At 38.8% G+C, this 24,274-nt stretch overlaps 1 protein-coding gene across 1 annotated transcript in view; it reads right to left on the bottom strand.

The window, feature by feature from the left end:
• Positions 1-278: 278 nt before the first annotated feature.
• Positions 279-24,274, bottom strand: part of LOC107035601 (T-box transcription factor TBX20) — a 31,609-nt gene continuing 7,613 nt past the window's right edge. The window contains exons 2-6 of the mRNA XM_015253088.1: positions 22,427-22,682; positions 18,510-18,783; positions 16,061-16,225; positions 3,465-3,541; positions 279-2,098 (exon numbers count right to left, since the gene is read on the bottom strand). Coding sequence (XP_015108574.1) covers positions 1,501-2,098; positions 3,465-3,541; positions 16,061-16,225; positions 18,510-18,783; positions 22,427-22,682 — 1,370 coding nt within the window. The 3' untranslated portion in view covers positions 279-1,500. The remainder of the gene's footprint in view (positions 2,099-3,464; positions 3,542-16,060; positions 16,226-18,509; positions 18,784-22,426; positions 22,683-24,274) is intronic.

Genomic DNA, 24,274 nt, shown 5'->3' with positions numbered 1-24,274 from the left:
ATTGTTCCGCCAACATTTACCCAACGGTTGTATTATACCTTAAAAATATATCCCAGTACAAACGAAACGAATCACTCTCCATCACGAATTACGAAAGCTATTTTTACACTGGACTTATCCGCCGATGAATCGATTGGAACAAAGCGGAATGAAGAAACAATCACAAACGAGGGTAAACACGAATGAACAATTTCACTAAAACCAGGAGCAACAAATCATCTCTGCTTTTCTTTTTTCCTCGTTCTTTATTTCTTTCGGGGGTTTATTTACAAGGGGAGCAGCTTGCACAGCGATTGAATGGATATAATGCATTTTCAAAACACAAGCATCATCTTTATCATTCTCATTTTTGTTTTAACAATATGTATATAATAACGTCTTTACTCTAGCACTATTTCTCTTCATAGCTGTAATAATCAGTTTCACTGTTTTAATGAGAAAATTAACCGAGCACACAATCTCAATGAATAATCATTTCGTCATTCCTCGGTTGTTTCCCTGAATTTATAATTTAACAGATCTGCAGCAGTCGCAAAGAAAAAAGAAAGAACATAAATAACGAATAACAATAGTCCGATATGATCGTTAATAATTAAAGAAATGTACAGCTTATGATACACAGAGGTGTCGAGAGTATTCATCAGTATTTCGGCACTTCCTGATACAACAAAGGTATCTCAGAATACCCTATAAAGCTCGTTTATCTCAATTTTCCAGAGAAAACTCATGTGACTCAGACGAAATAAAAAGACTTCTCAGTAACTCTCATTAAATACTGTGCAAGTGGTACTCATTTAATATGTGTAATTCCCAGAGAATTCAGCGATTCTTCTATTCTATTCCCATTCCTCAAACTTCAAATCCATGCAGCTGTCAGAATCATGAAAACGTAAGTGTTTAAGAATTAATTCCATGTGGCACGTGCCGATCAAGATGTCAAAACAGATACCTTCGATACCTTCGAATTATTCTGATCCTACGAGTCGTAGTTATGCACGCAAGTCCTGGCTACTCTCACTCTCTCACTTTCATTTCCCTGTATCCGTATTTTTATTCCGAGTCATAGACTTCCATACACGTCCGTTCCAAAACTCCACAACACTCGTTTCAGAAGATGATTTCAATTTTCCTATTGATGAATTCTGGATTAATGATCTACCCACTGACTTCTCCCGTTGAATCCTCGCTGCGATCACTCCACTCGTCCCTCCCATTCATTTTATCAATTCTCTGGCATGAATCTCTCAAAATATTATCAATTCACAATATGTCGACTAATTCGGTTAAACACTACTTAATCGGCGTTCACGAAGAAATTTTTTCTGACGTCGTCAGAATTGGACAAGTTTGCTCTGGAAAATTCAGACATTAGTTTTATGGGGAATTCTGAGATACTCTTGTTTTATTAGGAAGTGTCGATATTATGCTGATCTCTCATTATCACCCCAAGAAATTCCCTCAGAGGAATGTGTACGGTAAAAAATACTCTATTTTCGACGACTACGAGGGCGACAGATCCTGCGCTTCGCGGTAGAGGCTGTCAGTGGGTGATGGTGTTGCACGTCGTGATGATGATGGTGGCGAGGGTACAGCTGGCGCAACGGGTTTTCTCCCAGCCATTGTTGGATAAGGGGAGAATCGGTGATGGGACAGGGCCAGGGCAGACGGGTAGATGGGCCGTGGTGCTGCTGGTCCTGGTGGACTCTGCTGGGAGCTCGAGGCAGCCAACTGCTGCTGATGATGAGCTGCTGCAAAGAGAGTTGGACCTAGGGACGACGCCCACCAGAGGTGACCCAGCTGCTGCTGTTGCTGCTGGGCTTGCTGCTGTTGGTGTTGGGCCTGTTGGTGACTCGTACCTGCGGCTGGCCCTCCGGGGTACACCAGGGCTGGACTGACTAACTGGGCGTAAGGGCCCACTGCTGCCGCCGCTGCTGCACGCAGAAGGATTTGGGACCTTGCTGCCCACAGGGCCTTCTCCTCCAGGCTGAGGTTGCTGGCTGCACCCTGGAGCTGCTCCATCTCGAAGGGAAATCGGTGGGGGAACCTCATCGACTGCTGGTCCGCCAACATCGACTCCATTGTCTCCCTGAAAGGATAACTGCTCGATTATGCTTTGTGAAGCTTTCATTTTTCTTTACATTGATCTATTTTTGGAGGTATCTCATGCTGTGGGGAATGTTGAATCGTTCGGTTACTGATATTTTTAGTATTCATTGACGAGAATATAGTTGAAGACCTGTTTTTTCATTGAGCCGTGGACTCGCTGCAGTGTTATCTGCGAGACACTTTGGCTTTGACTTAAAATTAACGGAATTCTGAGGATAAGAAACGGAAAATAACAGTTCAGAACACAAAACATGAGGTTTTGTATTGACATTTGATTATTCTCATCGGTTCATTTTCTCACTTTTGCCTTTCCCAAAATTAAATTGTATATCCTTTCTATAAAAAACATGGGCAATATTTTGAATCGAAAATGAGAACGAGTGGGGAAAGTAAGGCGGTTTTCATGAGTACAATCGTCTTGCGGCGAATTTTCATGAATCCCGTCTAAGAAACAAAAGAGAACTGAGTGCCATTCTATGAAACATGAATAAACGAATCATAATTAAGAATTGTAATTATGATTAAAATCTTATTCAGTGAGCATAGGAATTAGAAGATGAGCAAATTATTTATTGTAATATGAATATTTAACAGCTGATAAATCAGGACATATGACTCCCATCAGTGATACCTCTTTTTTCAATGAGAATAGTTATAAACAGTTAATTGAAGAAAGGAATATCGAATCTCAGAAGAAAAAGCGCACAATGGCGCTAGTGATAATAAATATTCATTATCAATATTCTCTGGTATTGAAGTCATGAGTAATATTCACCTCTTCATGAATTAAACCGACTAATGAATATACATCACCAATCATATGGCCTTTGAACCTACAACATTTAAACAAGATTCAGCCAGAACAAATGTTATTCATGAATTTTTCGTCGGCTGTGTCATCCTTATATCAGAACTACTAGAAATCGCTCAACAATTAGTGTTGGCTAATGAATCTTCTAAGCACTACTGTTCCCTGACGGGTTATAAATCTATCACTTCAGATAAATGATGAGACGGTTTCCGTAACATTCAACTACCAGTCACTACCCACCTGAATAAAACAGTGATTAATATCATTATAATCTGAATTATTACGTCCTATCGCGTCTCTCTGACATTTGTCTTCATTAAATCTCCTGTTCATGCATCAATGCAGCAGGAAATGCAGATGCTGCAATGAACTGAGCAATGATTATTTCCAAATTGATCGTCACATGATAATGAATATTCTCAATCGGCTGATTTTTCCAATTTACAAGAGAAATTTTGATGAATTTCAAAAGTTAATTCACGGACATGAATGAAAATGATAAATTCTCTCCTTAAACATGAGAAAATGTGACAAAACTAGAACTCACCTTTCAAAATCCGTGAGCCTCGAGGAGTCCCTGAAGCCCTTGGCGAAGGGATTACTGTCGATCTTGAGTTTCGTTATCTGCAAGCAAAGATAAAAGGATTGATTGACGTTTTAAAAAAAAACCATAAATCGCCGTGAGATAGAAGAAATGAATAAATAGAGAATCGTAAAAAGTAAAGTAACAGAAGAAGCGGGAGGGGTGATAAAATTGGAACGACGATTGCATCCACGACAATGTTTTATTACCCGTGGAATTTCTCTCTTGTGAATCTCAGTGAGTGTAGAGGGGAAGCTTGAAAATGTGCTGGTAGTCCCCCCCCCTCTCTCTCTCTCTCTCTCTAACCTTCACCATGCGATCCTTGTTATCGTCGGGTAGCGCGTCGAATGGCAATTCGCCCCGGGATTGCGTCGCGACAGCGTCAACGATCCGTATCGCGCCCAAACGACGGCCGACGCCTGCTCACACCGTAGGCCTATTCTCCTACGTTATTTCGACAAATATGGACCGAGAAACATCGGTAACTCATTCCCCTAATGCCTCAATAATTCATCACACTTTAGGACTTCCGAAATTTCCGAAATGCATTCCGAGAATTCTGATGACTCTTTAGTTTTCGTTGGAAGTAATTAGGCGACTGGGGCGATGCAGATGCGATTGGTGAGTGATCGGGGGAATTGGTCCATGATTCACGAGCTGGACCGTCACAATTCGCCATTTCTCTTTTTACAATTGGTGCTTTAAAATCGATCGTGAGTCAACGACTCGTAAAATTAGAGGGGAGCCGGGGCGAGAAAATTCACAGGGATACTGTCACTGTGATAAAGGAGGGTCGATAGGGTGAAGAATCAAGATTGCATAACGATCGTTTCAATTACTCACTGAATGGATTTTAACAAATCCCCTTGTGTGGTAGTTTAAAATGCAGTGGCTTGAAAAAAAGTACGATTCAATTGATAACTGATATTTTGGGTCTTCAATTGGACATTTTTTTAATTTTATATTTCAAATATTGCGGGAATTTGTTGTCTTAAATTTAAGACGTCCTAAATTTAAGATATTTAAGGCACGTGATGTCTTATGTTGACGACATTCCGGACATGGAAGACATTTGTAGGATTAAACTAGAGACATCGCGTGACAAGTCTTAATTGACCTAAATTTAGGACAATTATAACTTGTCCTAAATTTAGGACGGAGGATTTTGACTGTCTTGTGTTTGACACAACATGTCTTAATTTTTTCAAATTGAGGGAGAAATTTAAGACATTATGTCCTAAACTTAAGCCATTTAGGACACGTGTCTTAAGTTGACCTTATTTGGGGCATACTGACCTATATTTACAACATTTAAGGCATGTGATGTCTCAAGTTAAAGATATTTGGGACATTTAATACATTTCTTGTCCCAAATTTAACTTATCGCGTCTTTTAAATGCCTTAAATTTAGGACAATATGTCTTAATTGGCTTCAATTTGGAACAGCGAGTCCGAAATCTTTTGAGGTTGACACAGCATGTCTTAAACGACTCAAGTTGAAGCATAAATTCAAGACATGCGGTCCTAAATTTAAGCCATTTACGAAATGTGATGTTCTTTGTTTAAGACATTCGAAACATTTCAGTTGTAGAGTAGACTATTCCTACACATTTTGTCGAAACTTAATTTATTCAAGAAATATCCTGTCCCAAAACTGAGCTTTTCCAATCCTCGTCATGTCCTAAAATTAAGCCACTTGCCATGTTGTCTCAAATTGACATGGACGACTTCCACCTGCGAAAAAAGTGTCTCAACTACACCAAATTAAACTGCAATAAATGAGCAAGACACGTCCAATTATCAGAAAAACAAGTCAATTAACTCCTCATCAGTGAAAAATTTATTTTTCACAAACTGATTCACTGACGCGGATGAAGTTACACATGATCTCAGGAAGCCGAGACCTTGCTGGCGGCTTATACGTATGCTGCAGTGTCACGCTGGTGTCGAGTTATACGCGTTCGTTCAATATCCCAAGGGGCACGAGGAGAGAGACATGGATGAGGACGACGAGGGGGGGGGGGGGNGGTGGGGGGGGGGGGGGGGTGAGGCGAGAGAGCTACTCAGCCTAAGCAGCCATATGCAAGTGTATACATGTGGGTGTTCGCCAAACCCACCCTAAGTCCCTTTCCACACACGAGCCAGCGGAGACTGGTGGCCCTCACGGGTGTTTTGCGTTACCCTCGCGGGGCCACCCAGTGCGAGAGAGCCTCAGAGACAACTATACGGCGGATGTACAGGTGGCCTTGGCCAGTCCAAGAGCAACTCTTTGCGCCTTCGGGGTAAACAAGTGGATGAGAAATTGTTAATCTACTTAGGCAAACTTGTATCGCTTGAGGGGAATTAATAATGGTGTTGAAAATTACTGGGCATTTTTAGATTTTATGGAGTTGATTGGGGAAGTTAGGAGAAGAGGTATCTGCATGTGAGAAATTATTTTGTATCATTGTTGTTAAGCTTTGAGAATATTAATTAATATATTATTAATATATTAGTATATTAATGTATTAATATATTACATTGATATATTAATGTTTAATAAATAAATAATAATTAATATTGAATAATATAATAATTTCAATATTTAAATATATTAATATTTTTTATTAATTATGCAACAATGATTGATAAAGATGTGGAACGCTATTTAATTCCCTTCTTTAATGTATGTCATTAATATATTATTGGATTAATATATTAATGTATTAATATATTAACATATTAATATTTTTCTGCACGTAATGTCATAAATTAAGACGTCTCGAAGACGCTAGTTCCTCCAGTCAGCTCTTCCTAATCTCATTCTCCCCATTGTCAAAAAATGCTTAACGACCTGATAGAGAAGAGACGTCTCAACCTCGTGCCCTCTGAATCCCTCTTTCAACATGTCGACCACCACCGTTGCTGTTCACAATTCCATCCCACCGAGGACGAGTAAAACCTCAATGAGTGCCTGTCTCTATTAAATCTATTATTACCCGACAAGCCAGCAGTTGCCATTGACTCCACCTCTATTCCCGTCCACTTCATTGGCGACCTTTTCAATAAAGAAATCTCACCAGTTAAACCGTCCGCAATCCCCGATGATCGTGTTGCGCGGTCCCCCGGAAGTCTTATTCTTCTGTCACATCAGCTGCTCAATAATTATCGCGCAATCAGGTGAGGCCCCGGGGACGAAGACGGATATGTCTATTCAGAGACGTCGCAATAGTCATGACGGTAAAAACTCCGGGGTAGAAAAGCATTTCGCTGGAGAAGAACATGTGGGTTATTTTGCAAGTGATGTGCGAGTTATTTTCCCCATCATTTCCTTCTGTCATGTCTAATTCATTGTTTATTTCATTTTATTGAATTGAATAAGGTTTCGTTTCCACCCAGAAAGAAATCGAAGTACTCCTAAACGATAAAGAAATTATTAAAAAAGTGTTGAAACTAATGAAACTTATGAACATCTACACTGAGAAAAAAATTTATTCCTTCCAAGAAAATGTTATTGGTGATATCTTTTTCATACTCTTAGTAGAAGAAAATATCTCTTTTGGAACGTATTTCTCCAGGCCAGTCATTTCCAGGTGCTCCGAAATCAGTTCCAAGCGTGAGAATTATGGTGATCTATAAGAATATTCTTCTGCATATGACCTCGAAGAAACTCCAATAATAATTATTAACATTTGGAATTATTCCAATTTTCTTTACCTGAGAAAATCGCCAATTTGTAAAATCCGGAAGATATCGGAGAACATTTTGTCAAGGTCATATATAGCATAATAATCAGATTGTTCAATATCACTGTAATTTTTGAGGATAGACTTGGACTCTCTGAAAATGACTGTCCTGGAAAAATTCGTTCTGAAAAAAATTATCTTCTGACGAGAATATCAATCCTTGGCAGGAATAATTTTTTCTCTCAGTGTGCCATCTAATATTATTTATGTAATCATGAAACAGTTGTACAAAATTCAAGTAAATGTAAATACCAAATTTCAAAAGTCGCTAAGAACCTAGCTGTTGATGCGACTTTAAATAAAAAAGAAAAAAAAAAAGATTTCTTTTCAACTAATTTTATCAGATTTTCAACTTAGTTGAATGTTGGCATCGTCATTATTCTTATTATCCCTTTCTTCTATACAACCGATTGTCTTTTTTACGGTTCTATCCCTCCCCTCAGCCCTTCGATAAATTGTCAATAGAAAAATTTTATTTACACATACTTGAATGAATTTGAAACATCACATTTGAAGAAACCATCAGAAAGCTCGCTTTCAGGGAAATTCATGAAAAATTCAAAATTTTCAACAATCATCATAAAAATCAAATCAACCAATATAGCTATCGTAATCATCTTTTAACTTCGACTTAATGTCATTGAAGCAGACATTTGAAGCTATGATTGAATTCATTTGAAGCATGATATTCAAAGATATTCCCGGAATTCTGATTTTCACCCCCATCCCACCAGTCCCTAAAACACAGTACAACTACTGTTATAAATCGAGGGAAGATCCTCAGCGGGAAGTGGGCCAAACGTTCAGTTGCTGGTGGTGTCAACGAAGCCGTAAACTCTGATGATCATCTCTCCGTGTTTTCCTCGACTCTAGGATTTTCTTTGACGCTGTCTTCTCTCGGACGACATAAATCCCGTTGGCTTGTGAAAATCACCTTTTATTTTCACTGAGTTTCATCAAAGAGCCGCAGACACAGACCAAAGTGCCCACCAGCAATATTCCCCCCTGAAAGCTCGTTGCGCTTCATCGCTCTCCACCAAGCGGATGATCATAAAGTCCTCAGACCAGTGGCATTTTCAGGGTGGGCATATGTGAATATCGGGGATAGACACACACGTAGTACACCAGGGAAGTGGGCCAGATGTTTGGCTAATGATGTCAGCGGAATCGTAACTAAAACCCGAGGGCTCAAGCCCTCCCTCCTCCACTCGTCTCTCTCGTTCTCTCCAACTCCTGCATCTTCTCGCGGTTTTTGGGAGGAAAGAGTCTTATTACTGAGACGCGTTGCACGTGCTAGTGCCACTGCTAGTCGCGAAAACTCACAGGGTAATTGGACCACCCGCACTCCACGCGTCTTATTTCCCTCACTCTGAAACGTCGTCATCCCTGCGTGTTGTTTTTTATTCTCCTCACTCTCTCTCCTTTCTACTTGTTTTTTCTTTTCCTTTGGCCTCTTCCGACTGAGGTTCATAAAGTGAACAGACTCGTGGGCTCGTTTTACTGTTCAAACACGGAGTCGGGGTGGAGAAATAGGCCTTTGGGCGCGTGGTAGGTCCTTATGAGGGTAACTTCATCTCCAAGTGGCTGTCAAATTGACGTGCTACTGTACATTTGTCCCTCGTGCCCGGAAAGAAATTTCTTTTTGGGGATCCGGTGGAAAGTAGATTAATGGACTGCGGCGCCCGGATTGAGGATCGAGTGGCAATTATCTGTACATGGCGGAGATTTTTTATTCTCGGGAGATGATTGGGGACATGAGTTCGTCGTGTGGAGCTAAATCTTTCTTAATTGAGAATTGAGTGGGGAATTTTGCGGTATTTTTCGGGGCGTGGGTAACAGAAGAAAATTAACTCATTGAATTCAACTCATTTGGTATGAGAATTCTCGAGAATCAATTTGAGTAAAATAAGTTGAATAAGATTTCTTTTTAACTCTTATTCTTCTTTCTCATCGGTTTCTTCTATACAACCGATTGTCTCTTTTATTGTTCTGTGTCTCCCCTCAGCCCTTCGACAATATGTTGATAGAAAAATTTTATTTACACATGCTTGAATGAATTTGAAACATCACATTCGCGCATCACATCGGCGTTTTCCGTGAGATTTATTCTTATTCCTCCTCAAACGACTCACTCTAACGAATTAATTCAATCAACTGTCCTCCCGTCACCTCCGTTTATTTCAATCTTAACACATCCATGTATTCGTCACGAGTCTTCTCGTCGGTTGGCGCAACGCCAGCTCAGAACGGCTCTTTAATCTGCGTACCTGGAGGGAGAGACGCTTTTCCAGGTCGCGGCCCACCATTACGTGTTCACCCTCGAGGCAGGAGTCAAAGGGTTCCTCTCCCATATTATCCTACAATATTGCGGCAAATACGCGTACTTCGGGCGGCTGAAGGCGCGGGGGAGGCGTTTTAGTGACCTCGAGGCGTCGGCATTGGCAACGCGAGAGAAAACATAAATAATCGTGTTCAAATGAGACAGGGAGAAAGGCAGGCTCTCGGAGCCACACAGGATGGGGCTACCTTCGGTGATACTCTCGGAAGTGTTTAACTTTTGCGCTTCACCACTCACCGCGTGCCGTAAACAAAACTAATTCGACAGGCAATCGATATTACCTTTGTTGCTTATTTTCCGAAATGAACTGTGGGAAAATGGTGATCCTTTGTTATCGTTTAAATTTAAATTTTGGATTTTTTGCGTCATGTCGACCCATTGTAATCTAAAAAGTTTGAAAATTCAATTTTTAGCAAAGTGTTTCTTCAATTATTCGCTAATGAATGAATGGTACCTGAGCTCTATCAGGCGCCGTTAATTAAAATTTAATTCTTCGATTGGTTTTTTAATTTTCGAATTTTTTCAACAAAAAACAATCAATCTTTGTAAGAAAGACAATCGGTTGTATGGGAGAAAGGGATAATAAGAATGATGTTGATGATAACGTTCAACCAAGTTGAACATCTGGCAAAATTAGTTGAAAAGAAATTTTATTAATTCAATTTAATAAAATGAAATAAATAATGAATTATGCATGATAGAAGGAAATGATGTGCAAAATAACCATTCGGAAGCATATTGCTAATTTATTAGCAAAACAGGTACACTATATACAATACAAGAGCAATTTCCCACTTGTTTTAAACATTCGTTGTTGATGAATAAATAACTGAAATTGTTTGAACTGTCGGAAACCCTATTTTTTAAGCATGAAATCGATTTCTGGTAAAATTATGAATATCAATAAATTTGTTGCGATTCCGAACAAATCATTTTTATTCTGGAATATTAATTATTCATAAATTAATTATAGAAAATGCTCTTAATTTTCACAAATGGCAATTTTAAAATTATTCCATCAATCTTCCTCCACAAGTAAACTCCAATTTTTTCAGATTTTTAAAATGTTTTCTAGCCGTTCAATATCGAGATTCCAAGTCAGACCTGCAAAGTTTAAATAATAAAATCACAGTAAAATGTCCGGCAGCTTCGGGTCAAACGGAGCTCAAATGAAAGCTCTGACGTTCCCCTACAAAACTGGAAAAGAATTTCCCAGTAGAAAAAATAGCCAAAGTAGAAAAATCCGCGTGCTATCGACTCCAAAACCGTTTATTAATTCACCAAAACGCTCTTGCGTTGTCGCTCTCAAGGGTACGATAAACCGTTCCCCATTCATTTATTGTCTATTCGCTTACCTCCTAATGGATTAATTCGGATGTGCATCAGCGCAGTGGAGTGAATCTATTTTCGATGGCAATTCGAGATTAACGAGCGCGTCGCACAGTGGCCCCCGAAGAGAATGAGAAATACCGGAGTCGATTTACCATAACGAATTTGTGTGTATGTGAGACTGAGTGCTGGGATAATGGGTTAGTGAGGAGGAATTGCACGGGGAAAAGAAGTGAAAAGGACCGACGACGCATCGTGAAGCGATAAGAAGAGACACACAACGAGAGAATGCGAGAAATAAAAAGAAAAATGAGGGGGGAAAAATGCATCTCAGAATGGTGGAGAGAACGTAGCGGGGAAGCGAGAGCAGTTAAGTTATGAATTATGACGTGGCGCGAGCGAGAAAGACGAATCGAGATGGTCGCGAGGTCGTTATGACCGGGCAGGGGTGTCGGGGGATATACACACGTGAATATGTGTGCGAAATAGCTGTGGGAGCTTTAGGAAGGAAGCAAAAACCTACTGCAACGATACCTCCTCTTTCTTTTATACTTTTCGAGTTTCTTTTCGTACTGCTGCCTTCCTTTTTCTTCGTCGCTCTTCTCGGTTTTAAGCCTTACGGGAAGTGGCAACAAAAAATCCTGTTAAACGACCGGCCACTTCGTGAACCCAAAAGACGAAATGCCGACGTGCAAACTGCCATTCGTAAGGACTTAAATCGCTCATCAGTGGGTAGAGCTGAACTGAATTTCGGGGGGTGGGACGGGGGGGTTAAAATTATAGTTGGGGAGGGTCGGGCGATGGTGATTGATACTTCGTTCGAGAATTTTCTTGCGCATTGGTAGAAATTTTTCGAAGGTTCAGGGAAAATGGGATAGTAATTATTGGGAGAGTGACATTGAATTCGATTTTGGGGAAAAATGGGTGTGAATTTTCAAGTTGTAGGGGGAATTCAAGGAAATTCATGAGTTTTCAGTGGCAGGGAGACGGAAATTTCAGAACTTGATTGAATTTTCAATGGAATAGGAATATTCAGAAACAAAATAACATGAATTTTCCTGATTTTTCCGAATTTTCACGGAATAATTGCACTGAAAAATCAAGTATTTTATTGATTTCCAGATCATTTGAACAGAAAATTAAAAAAAAATTAATTTTCAATGGAACATGAATATTCAGAAACAAAATAACATGAATTTTCAATTTTTCCCTGAATTTTCCTGATTTTTTCGAATTTTCACGGAATAATTGCACTGAAAAATCAAGTATTTTATTGATTTCCAGATCATTTGAACAGAAAATGAAAAACAAATTAATTTTCAACGGAACATGAATATTCAGAAACAAAATAACATGAATTTTCAATTTTTCCCTCTATTTTCCAGATTTTTTCGAATTTTCACGGAATAATTGACCTGAAAAATCAAGTATTTTATTGATTTCCAGATCATTTGTACAGAAAATCAATGAAATATTTGATCTTTCAATGACAAGATTTCCTGAAATTCCAGTGCAACTTGAACACAATAAAACTTATTAAAATTAAAATGATTCAAATTTCTTTTTTAAATAATTAACGATAAAAAATTATTAAAATAAAAATGATGGAATATTTCACGCATTTTCCTTGAACTAACTTCACGGAATTCAAAGTTCCCAGTAGTTCTCTCAAAAGACAAAAGAAATTAATTCCAAATTCAGAAAAATACTCCCCGTCTTGCCCCAGAACACAAAAAGATTTTTCATAAAAAAAAGTATTTTCGAAATCCCCGACTTCTGGATCGAAATGAGTCGTCTTTTCTATCAACCCCACCTGTCAATTTTTCATATTATCAATGAAACCACTAAAAATCTCCAATCCCAACCAAAAATACCAATTATTAAATTTAACCCATTCCCTATTTTCGTAAATCTACGAATTTGACGTGCGGTAAACGTTGAACTCTATCTTGGCACGGTTAGATGATAGAAACGCAGTCCCCGAGATTCCCTCTAGCTGCATCGCCGTTGGAGATAATGACGAGAGAGACAGGAAGTGCAACCGAGCCCGAGATGATGGAGAAAGAGGAAGCGAGACGCCTGAGCCCGGAGAAAATGTGTGCGTGGGTAATTGCCGGGGCATCTCTTCGCACCTCATCATCATCATCAACAGCTAAGACCGTTGTCGTCGTATACAGGCGCGTTCCCGTGGCGGTGAGACGAGAAGACACAAGTCGGAGAGGAAGTGTATATATTCCCCATTGGACCACCCGTTTCGCTACTTGCTCACTCGATTTTCACCTTTCTCTCAGCGTTTTTTTCTTTGCGCATCCATTCCCCGATGAAAGACAGTCCGAACGGAGTGGGCTACAATTTTTCCATCCATTCCCGAGAGGCGGGATAAAAAAAATGCCGGAATAGAAAAACTAGTCTGCACGGAGAAGACTAAAAATATTCGATAAAAATTACGTCTTTTCCGTAATTCCGGTGCACGGAGAGAAATATTCAAGAAAAATTACGGAACATTTCACGTAATCCGCAAGCGAGAATCGTTTTCAGTGAATTTCTATAGGAATATAAGAGAATAAATCTGAATCGTTCAGTAAATTTTCGGGTCTGGCACCGAAAAAATACGAAAAAGTCGCGTAATTTTTCTGGAAGTTGTCAAATCTAACAGAAACTTCAAGACTTATTATGCCTCAGAACATGAAAATTCTTGGATGTTTAAGAATTTTTACGAAAAGTTCCGGAAAAATTACGGAACGTGTTGTTAAAATCTCCCCCTCACGGTGACTCATGGCTAGCCGTGAGGCGTCGGACGGATGAGTAATTTTTACGGAACAGATCGTAGAATTTACGTGACGATTGACACTTTTTATTGAATTTTACTTCGCTCCCAGATTACGTTTCGAAACGTAATTTTTACGTCTTTTTTCTGGTAATTTTCATTGAATATTTCTCTCCGTGTGCGAAATGTAAAAATGTAAAAATGAAACAATTTAAAATAATAAATTTTCCTCTATATGAGATATTTTCATCCTGAAAAGGCGCCGTCTGGTGTGAATTATCCGCCTCTTGAGCCAAATATTTCGCTACTGTCGAAAGCAGAGCGATTATTCATGTTTGAGACTTTCAAATTCGAACCAAACAAACTCTTTTTTGGCAATTTTCAACTAGCGATTTTGTTGGCCCAAACAAGACTTGTTTGACAAGGTGTTTGTTTTTCTCTCAGCGTACGTTACAATTTCACCAGAAACTAAGTTTCTACACCATCAGGACGCGGTTGAATTCCCGAAATTCCTGGCGTAGCTTAACGCGTTACAAGAGTGTCATGATGAAGTTGAATCGCTGGTTGTGACGTTGTAAGGGCGTCGAGACGCACCCGGGGAATGTCGACGTCGACGGGGCCGGTGGGGACCACACAAGACGCTAACGTTTCTAAACGACCATAGTGAAATATGGTAATACAGGGGACCCTGCTGTCTGACACGATCGTTTCGAGAAAAAGGAGGAAATAAGTGGGAATGGGGATGTCAGAGAGGGGGATGTGAAAAGAATCGCTCACTGGTGTTTGCTGGCACTGGGGCTCGCGGGAAATGCCTCCGCACAAATAAAGGGAAATATTGACAATGGAGGATAACATCGGTGAGGCTGTTAAACTCTAATTCCGTTGTAGACGTTGATATCCAGGTTTTAGAGCTCTGCGATGAGAGAAAAAATGACGTTTTGTCAGAAAACTAATTGTTGGAGCCAAATATGCAATCTATTGGGGATAAATTCATGACTAGATGGGAGTTCATGACTTGAACGTGAACATTTCTCCGCGGAATTTTTGACAAAATCGTTTACCAAGCAGTTATTGAATTTTAAGAAGTAATTAATTAAAATTCAGAAGAGATTTTTTAATTTCATTCGACAACCATTTGTTGAATTTTCGGTAAATGTTCAGCAGTTTTTTGATGCACTGTTGCAAATTTTTTGAAATTTCATGGAAGATGTTATAGTAAATCTCATGAGAGTGAGATTGAATCGAATTTAGGGAAAAATAGTTATGAAATTTCAATTTTTAAGGAGAATTCACGCAAGTTCGTGAGTTTTCGGTGGGAGTGAGGTGGAAATTTTACAATTTGATTGAATTTCCAGTGGAGTATGAATATTCAGAAACAAAATGACATGAATTTTCAATTTCCCCCTGAATTTTCCTGGGTTTTCTGAATTTTTACAGAATAATTAAACTGAAAAATCAAGTATTTTATCGATTTCCAGATCATCTGAACAGAAAATCAATGAAATATTTGATTTTTCAATGACAAGATTTCCAGAAATTTCAGTGGAACTTGAACACGATATCATGAAATCAAATGATTTCAACTCTCTGAAATCACTGATTTCGAGTCCTTGAAATCCTTCGAAATCAATTGCAGTCACGAAATCATATCTCGATCCACTTCAAATCACTGATTTCATTCCTCGAAATCCCGTGAAGTCGCCTTCATTTCGAAATCACGGTGTCACTAAATCCGGGAGTGAGTACCCCCTCCCGAATTCCGTTTCCATCCCCAAAATTTCCAGAACTCAAAGTTCGAAATTTGTTTCGCACTATTCTCCTTCCCCGAAAAAAATTCCCATGCAGCATTTCACGCCTGTTTCATCCCGTAATTTTTCCTCAAGTTTTTCTCCCGACAAAACATCTCCCCCCCCCCCTCCCAACCGCTTAAATTAATCTCCTGTACATTATGGAATCATCGAGAGCCCCAAAGAATTCAATTTCGCCCTCCATCAAATCGCATATGCATACGATCCCTAATAAAAATTCACCGGGTGCATTATAACTCTTTCGTCAACGTCTGAAACCAACGTGTGTTCCTCGGCCTGCACCTCTCCCCCCTCCCCCTTCCCAATGGGTTTGGACTCTTGACCGAGGCGAATTAATTCTCTCGTTTCATCCTCATGCGAAGGTTGTTGAAAAAAAGAATGATGAGAAGGATTGGCAAAGAGTTTTGCCCCTTTGAAGATTGAAAATAAAAGATTCAGGGACGAGTCTGGATGATGGGCTTTGAAGAATGAAAATAAATAAATAAATAAAATGGTGGATGAAGATGGAGTGAAAAAAAAAAAGGGAACGATGTATTAACAGTAGCTGGTGGGATATAAGAGGAAGAAATCAAGTGGGAGTAAATAAAACTTACAAGCTGATTCTGATAGGCGGTGACGGCGGTGAAAATGGCCTCCGGGAATACGAAGGTCTTGTGTGGCTCACGCTCAAGATCCTCGATCGGGTCCTTGGCGCCTGAGTCCGGTCTTTTAACCAGATGTATGCGCGGTTGGTACTTGTGCATTGAGTTCAATACCAGCTGTAAAATATCAGAATATATCATTCAATTTTATGAATCCACTGGCTGCCATTAACGGCGGAGATAAATGAGTGGAAATAACATGGACAAAGGGGCCACCCTAGAGTGTGTGAAACGCTGAGGCAAACGTAGCGTTTGGTTTTGGGGAATTGTTCCCCTTGTAGCCGATTATTTTGAAAAATCGAGTTTGGCAAATAAACAGACTAATATTTGGACATGCCGGCAATGTACGTCATTGTTCATTTATTTATTTTTCAGTGCAATTTTATTGGATTTCCGGGGGATGCGGGAGATGGAGTACAGGAGAGTGAATTATTGTGAGAATTTTTGAGATGTGTCGAGGCTGGAAGTAGCGATTTATGAAAGATTGATCATGAGATTCCATTCAGTGGCTAAGACTCATTCTGTTGCTGCAGCTTTGGCTGATTGAATATTCTACATGAAACAATATTGAGTTGTTTTCCTACCTCACGATTAAGCGGATTTATGTCACTTTGGAGTCAAATGAAAAGCGTTCAGAAGAGAAATTTCGTGAAAGACGACTTCCGAAGCTATGCTGTAACATAATTATACGAACGAGGCAAATAACCTGCGCAAATGTTCCCCGAAACATTTTTCGCAAACAGAGAATCCCGTTCTTAATTCAGAAGACAGTAATTATTTCATTGTCTTCCAGACGTGAAATAATTATCAATGAAGTGATCTCATATTCAAATAAATCGCCGTAATATCAAGCAGCAACAGCCGCGATCAGGCTTTCTGTGGAGAAATGTAACGGGAGCCCCAATCTCCCCGAAAAAATACTGAACTTATGGAAATCATTACAGCTACAAGGAGAGTCCTGCCCGCAATAAGCCTTGATGTAGTGCAATCGCTTGCATCGGTAGCGGCCAATTTAAATAGACTACACTGAGAGAAAAACGACAAAGTTCTCAAACAAGTCTTGCTTGTGCCGAGAAAATAGTTTTTTGAAAATCATCACAAAAGGATTTTTTTTGTGCCAAACATGCAGAGTGCGCCGGAATGAAAAATTTTTGTCGAAAAAATCGATTTAGTACACTGTTAAAAAAGTTTGTAAAATTACTATACTTTTGCTGCATCAAAGTGTGGTAAAATTACAAATTCGATGGTAGAATCGGTATTTACTATATTTTTGTATGAATATTGCAGTCAATATGTTGGAAAATTACCACAGGTAAATGTAGTAAATTTACAACACGAATGGAATAGAATTGCTCTTCTTATGTAGTAATTTTACAATATTCGTGTATGCGAGTATTCCTTTTTTTTCCTAGAAAATTCTCATATGATAACTGTAAAAAAAGTGTTGTAATTTTACCACACTATGTGTGAATAAAACTTCCAACATTTTTGTTAGAATTTCGGGTCCAATTTTTTTAACAGTGTAGTTTCAAAAAAAATTGGATTCTCTGAACACGCAAGTAATGTCATTTCTAGCACTGCTCCTTCGTAATTCGATACTCCCATACGTATTTTGCTCCCGAGAAAACTTTCTTTTATGCGAAACAAGGGATAGTAGCTTTTCGTTTCGGCTGTCTAATAATCACAGATAAGAAATGAACCCTTAAATGAAACAATAATAATGATATGATAGCAATCTCGTAACTTAGGGATAAAATATTAGTTGATAAATTTTCCTCTATATGAGATATTTTCATCCTGAAAAGGCGCCGTCTGGTGTGAATTATCCGCCTCTTGAGCGAAATATTTCGTTGCTGTCGAAAGCAGAGCAATTATTCATGTTTGAGACTTTCAAATTCGAACCAAATTTTTTTTTTGCAATTTTCAACTAGCGATTTTGTTGGCCAAACAAGACTTGTTTGACAACGTGTTTGTTTTTCTCTCAGTGCAGACTAGAGTGCAATGCAACAGCAGGACAAAACAATTTGAATAATAACAGAGGTCGTAGACCCGTTGGGAATCGATGACTCGTCTGGTGATAAAATTGTAACAATCGGTCTGCTCTTGTATCATGAATATTCCAGCTTTTAACACCCAGAACATGGAGAATACTCGTGGAATATTCTCGGTGAGTCTATAATTATCACGAGATATTAAATATCCGGTGGTAATCAATGCGGACCAGTCTGTTGAGACGTCTGAGGACGTGTCTGGTAACTGATGGTGATTAAATCTAGAGATTTCTCGTCGGAGATAATTCCGAGGGACGAGACAGGCTGAGGCACGACGTGATTCTTTTAATTTCGAGGGGTTTTTCTGGATTCGTCGGGGAGTGACCGGGAAATTAATGAATTCTACTTACGTGTCCGTGTCTGTCCATCTCGTTGTTCGTTAGTTTGACCTTCTCGAAGGAGACAATCTGCTTTCGCAGCTGCTCACCGGTGAAGGGTGAGTCGGGGTGAACGTAGAGTCTCGCAGGGGCTGGGGGGTCAGCTTTTCCAGCCACTAGCCACGAACTCCTGTGGTAGGCGTAACGGTAGCGCTTCTTGTCCACCGGGACGATGTCCATCAGCACCGCGTAGCGACCGTCAGGCCTCAGTCCGTTGAATGACACTCGGCAGGTTGGAAACATTCTCCTGTAATGGAGGGACTGATGGTCAAGGGCTGAGGGAAATATTCGGTAAATATTACGGAACAATCCACGTAATCCGCAACGGGGAATCGTTTGCCGGCAATTTTTGTAGGAATCGGAGAGAAGAAATCTGAAACGCTCGGGGAATTTTCAGGTTCAGCGCCGAACAAACTACGAAATTGTCACGTAATTTTTCCCGGAGAAGTAAAATCTTACAGAAACTTGCCGACTTATCATGCACTGTTAAAAAATTTTCACTGAAGTTTCCAGGTTTTAGTCTTGAAATATGAAATAAGTGACGGTTTTATTGAAATTTCAGGGAATTTTATCATTGAAAATTCGTGGTTTTCGTGGAAAATTCAGGGAAATTTTAAATTTCAGTTCAATTATTCCATGAAAATTAATGGAAATTAGGAAAATTCAAGCAAAAATGTTCTTGAATTTGCAATTTTTTGAAATTTCAGAGAAATTTTTTATTGAATTATCATGTTTACATTGAAAATTCGTGGAAATTTCGGAATCTTCACGGTTCTTCCACTGAAAAATCAGGAACTTCCTTGAATTTTCAGGGAAACTTGACATTTCATAGACTTTTTTTCGTTAAATTGAATTCCATGTCATTTTCTGGAAAATTTAGACAAATTTTTTTAACAGTGCTCTACGTTCCGTTCCGTAAAATTTCTCAATCGTTGGGGAAAAATTACGGAACGACTTGTTGTCACCACAGGTGAGTCGTCAGACCGGTGGTTAATTTTTACGGAACAAATCGTAGAAGTTACGTGATGATTCGTACAATTTCAGTTCCGACTCACCCTTTTTATTGAATTTTACTTCGCTCGCGGATTACTCTTCGCAACGTAATTTTTGCGTTTATTTCTGGTAATTTTCATTGAATTTTTCTCTTCGCGACAAAATTACTTGAAATTTCTGTGGAAAACTTTTAACAGTTTTCCTCCGATCTCAATCAATAATTTGACGGAAAACCCTCCGTTGAAGAATCATCCAGATAAATTCGAGGTAAACGGTGTCGCGATAAAATCACCTGGGGCTGAAGACAATTGTAACCTCTTACTCAGTGGTAGACATCATGAATTGTGAGGTTGTAACAGGCTACTTTATCTGTATGTACACATGTGGGTGAGCGTGTGGTTGAATCGGCTGCACCAATACAAACATTTTTTGGCTCATTTCAAGCACAACCACGGTCACTCCTCTTCGGGGGTACATCCTATTGGGGATATAGGTGGCTTTTATAGCGTGAATGTTTTGCCTCCGAGGCGAACATTAATACCGTGTCGGCCCCCCCGTTGTGTCGACCACTAAAACGCGGTGGACACCCGCCGATCTTATCTACGTCTTCTCCTCGGTCCTTGTCGACTACGGTATGCATTCATCCCGCCTTGGCGTTCACTACTGCGATCAACCCTTGTGAGTAATGCATTTATTTATCAAGGTGTCTTTTGTTAATGAATTGAACGCGACGAGATACAGGTCCACGGTTTATATGTGAAATTATCCCGATTCTGGTCTTTTATTTTTCAATCAATTTTTGGTATGGAAATATTCACTGGTGGAAAATTAATCCTGATATTTCAGGTGAAAAGTCTTGACATTTTAGACAAATGTCACGACAATTGACATCGTGAATGAGTGACATTTTAGACAAATGTCACTCATTCACGAGAAATTTTCGAGAATTTTGGTGTTGAAAAATCAGTTGAATTCTGGAGTATTCACACGTGATAATTAAAATTATTAGATAATTTGAATTTAGCGAATTCGCTAGACATTTCTATTGGATTTCTATTGGGCTTTCTACTAATTTTTGGCCGATTCCATTGAAATAGGAAAATAGAAAATATTCTGTAGAAAAAGTCGAATTCAATTTTTTGGTGCAACTTATTCTATTGAGATATTTTCTACAGAATTTCTTCGGCTCAAATTTTTTATTCTATTTTTCTGTTCTTTTTATCGCAAAAATCAAACAGAAAAATGAAAAAATTTGAGCAGAGGAAATTCTATAAAAAGTATCGCAATAGAATAAGTTATTCACTGTTATAAAATTACTCCTGATATTTCAAGTGAAAAATCTTGAAATTTTAAACAATTACATTTACAAGAAATTTTTGGGAATTTTGTTGTTGAAAAATCAGTTGAATTCTGGAGTATCCACACATGATAATTAAAATTATTAAGTAATCTGAACATTCAAGCAACAATTTTCATGAATTTCCAACGTGAATGAGAGATTTCCCCCGTCAAACAATATATTTAAAAAATATATAATATTGACCAATTCCATATATTTTTCAAAATTATGAAGAACATATAAAAAATACATATAAACCGTATGTTTTATATATTTTTTTTTTCAAATATAAATTGAGCCAATTTAAGATATTTTTTAATATATTTTTCAACATATAAATTTTTTCGTGTGGGTCCATGAACGATTTGAACTTAAATTGAATTCAAATTCACAACATTGAGAATTTCAGCGCAACTATTGCTTAATTTCCAGAAAATTTCCAACAGTGTTTTTGGAATCAATGTGTCATCAACCGGGGGGATATCTCCGCCCAGATTTGGGCGACTTTTCAGTGGATCTGCCTGAGTTTATGAACGGGTTTTCGGGTAATTGGAATTTTCGGGTTTTTTTTAATTTCGAATTTCCGGATTTTTCCCTCTTAAACTAAATTCAATGTCGTTCTCTTCACGATTGCTGCTAAACTATCCATAAAATTTCATTTTTTAACAATGCCCCCTTCAGAAAATTCGAATAGTGCAATTCATCGAAAACCAGTTGCATCACAGGAACTATTTTTCTTGAATATCCCCAAGATGATCCCACGATCAAGCTGAGATTGAAGGAAGATTGCCGGAGGTGGGCGAGGGTAAAAGAGGCAGGGGCGTCGCGACGCAGATCTAATTACTGACGCCCGAGTGAGCGGCCAAACGGGGTGCAGTGGAGGCTGTACAGCGCTTTTCTGTTGGGTCCTTGGGGGGTTCCTCGAGCTGTGAGGGTGGATGTGCGTCGCAACGCGCAATTAGGCACTCGGGACTCCACAACTGATTTATCAACGAGGTTTTATCACTGAACGACAAAAAGATTTAGATTGAATGCACACATAAGAAACAGGGAAGTTAATTATCTCATTTTGACATCTTTATTTATTTTTTAAATTATTTATTATATTTTTGATTCCATTCATTTGGTGATTTATTAAATTTTTTTATTTCTTATTTTTCTGGTCTAATGAAAAATTTACTTTTGACAAAGACGATTTCCTCGATACAAGAAAATATTCTCTTGTCAATTGTCTAGTAATTAGAATTGTTTAAGCTTTCGCGTAAATTATTTCAATATTCGACTTTACCAAAATGGAATGTATTTTCCGCTTCAATTTCACGAGGAAGCGAAATTCTTAATTAGAGAATTTTCTCATCTCACTAAACGACGCGTCGAGCCGAAGACATTGATGTAGTGGCCCCACACGCACCCCCAACCCTTCCCCTAAAAAATCACGGGAGATTTACGACTGGACCGATTGACCCCACAAAACTGATCCGCATGACTCAATCCCCACGCGACTGAGCAACTGACCCCCAGTGTCCCCAGAAAGCCCTCCCTCACTCGATCAACTCACCGTCCAGTTTTCGTGATGATCATCTCAGTTCCGAGCTCATTAAATTTATCCCACAAGTCCTTCGTCTCGAGGTGACAGACCACGTGCCTGAGCTCCTCGCAGTTCGAGTGCTCCTGGAGCAACGGATTCGTCGTCGGTGAGGGCGCCTTGCCGCTGGTACTGCCCGTGTCATCAGTCTCAACGTCGTCGTCTATGTCCACGGAGTCTTGGGACGCCGATGGCACCCGCGTCACGCCCGAGCCGCTTGCTTCCCTCTCTGGAAAGAGATCAAACGAGTTTTAATATTCCGGATAGCGAAACGGTGAAATGAACGGATACAATTTGTCCTGGAACTCATGATTCCCTGTATCATTTTTTAAAATCACTTCGCGGAGAGAAAGGTTCAGTAAAAATTACGGAACTCATAATTCGCTCACCGATTACGGAATAGACTCGGAAAATTTAAGTGACGATGTCGTAATTTTTCACAGGGGATTCAGATAAAATTCACGGAACGCTCTGGAAAAACTATGGAACTTGGACGTGTTTTGGAGCTAGATTTGATTAATCACCCACTAGTTTTTTTCATCCCCATTATTAGTTTTTTAAAGATTCGTTATTTATAAATAAATGATTGCAATTATTTAAACTTTTGGAAACCTTATTTTTAGGCATAAAATCGACTTCTAGGAAAATTCTGGAAATGAATAAAATTGGTGCGATTCTGAACAAATGATTTTTACGATGGACAATTGATTGTTTATAAATTATTTATAGAAAATGCTCGGAATTGCAGTTTCGAAGTGCAATTTTTTGTAAAAAATTGCATTTCTTAAATGATTTCATCAATCTTCCTCGAAAAGTCAACTTTATATTTTTTTCAGATTTTTATAATGTTTTATAACTGTTCAATATCGAGATTAGAATTCAGACTTGCAAAATTTAAATAATGAAATCATTTTAAATTGTCGGGAAAAGTAGGATCAAATCTTAAAACAAGATATAATTTTTTGTTGGTTAAAAAATCCCAGAAAAAAATCAGAAAAATCATGCCCAAGGATTCTCAAGTTTTCAAGTCGTATCTCCCAATTATTTTCTATCGGTGTAACTCAACCCTACACTGTTAGAAATTTTTCGAAATTTGAGTACCAAATGCACTTGAATTTTCAACATTCTGAACTTGAATTCAATTTCAGACTAAATTGCTCGCGGAATTCCCGATTCATCTTGGAAATTCAATAAAATTAAGTTTTTCATTCTGAATGATCATTGAATTTTCAATAACAATTTGGAGTTTCAAACCTATTGCGAAAATCAAGCAACAGATTGAAAATTCAGAAGAAAAATTCCCTGAATTTTCATGACTTCAGTAATTTTCATTGTCGTATGAACCTGAGAAATCAAATTCCATTGAATATTCAACAACATTGACTGATTAACAATAACAATTCTCTTAACAATACCAGAAATTCCCTGTAAATTATTCCTTGTTAAAAATTTCAAAGTTTTTACTTGAAATTTCAAGAATAATTTTCCAACAGTGTAGCCCCCCTGATAAATCTCCACTCCCCCTAGCCCAACAAATTAAAAATTGAGACTTCACCCATTACAACGCTCCCAAAAAATCGAAAAGCACTAAAAACCCTAACTCAGACCTTGAACTTGCCCCTCCCCCCAACTGTGATTGACTAATTTATCAATAACAAGATCAACAGAAATTCCCTGTAAATTATTCCTAATTTTCTACCAGTGCCACAGCCCAAAAAATTGAAAATTGAGACTTCACCCGTTGCAATCCTCCCCTTCACCCCCAAAAATTCCAAAAGCACTAAAAACCCCAACCCCCTCAGACCTTGAACTCCCGCCCCC

This window comes from Diachasma alloeum, unplaced genomic scaffold, assembly GCF_001412515.2.
Source record: "Diachasma alloeum isolate Michigan unplaced genomic scaffold, Dall2.0 Dall_scaffold_00199, whole genome shotgun sequence".
NCBI classification, from domain to species: domain Eukaryota; kingdom Metazoa; phylum Arthropoda; class Insecta; order Hymenoptera; family Braconidae; genus Diachasma; species Diachasma alloeum.
The sequence above is the reverse complement of the archived record's forward strand: the minus strand, read 5'-3'. Positions and strand labels throughout refer to the sequence as shown.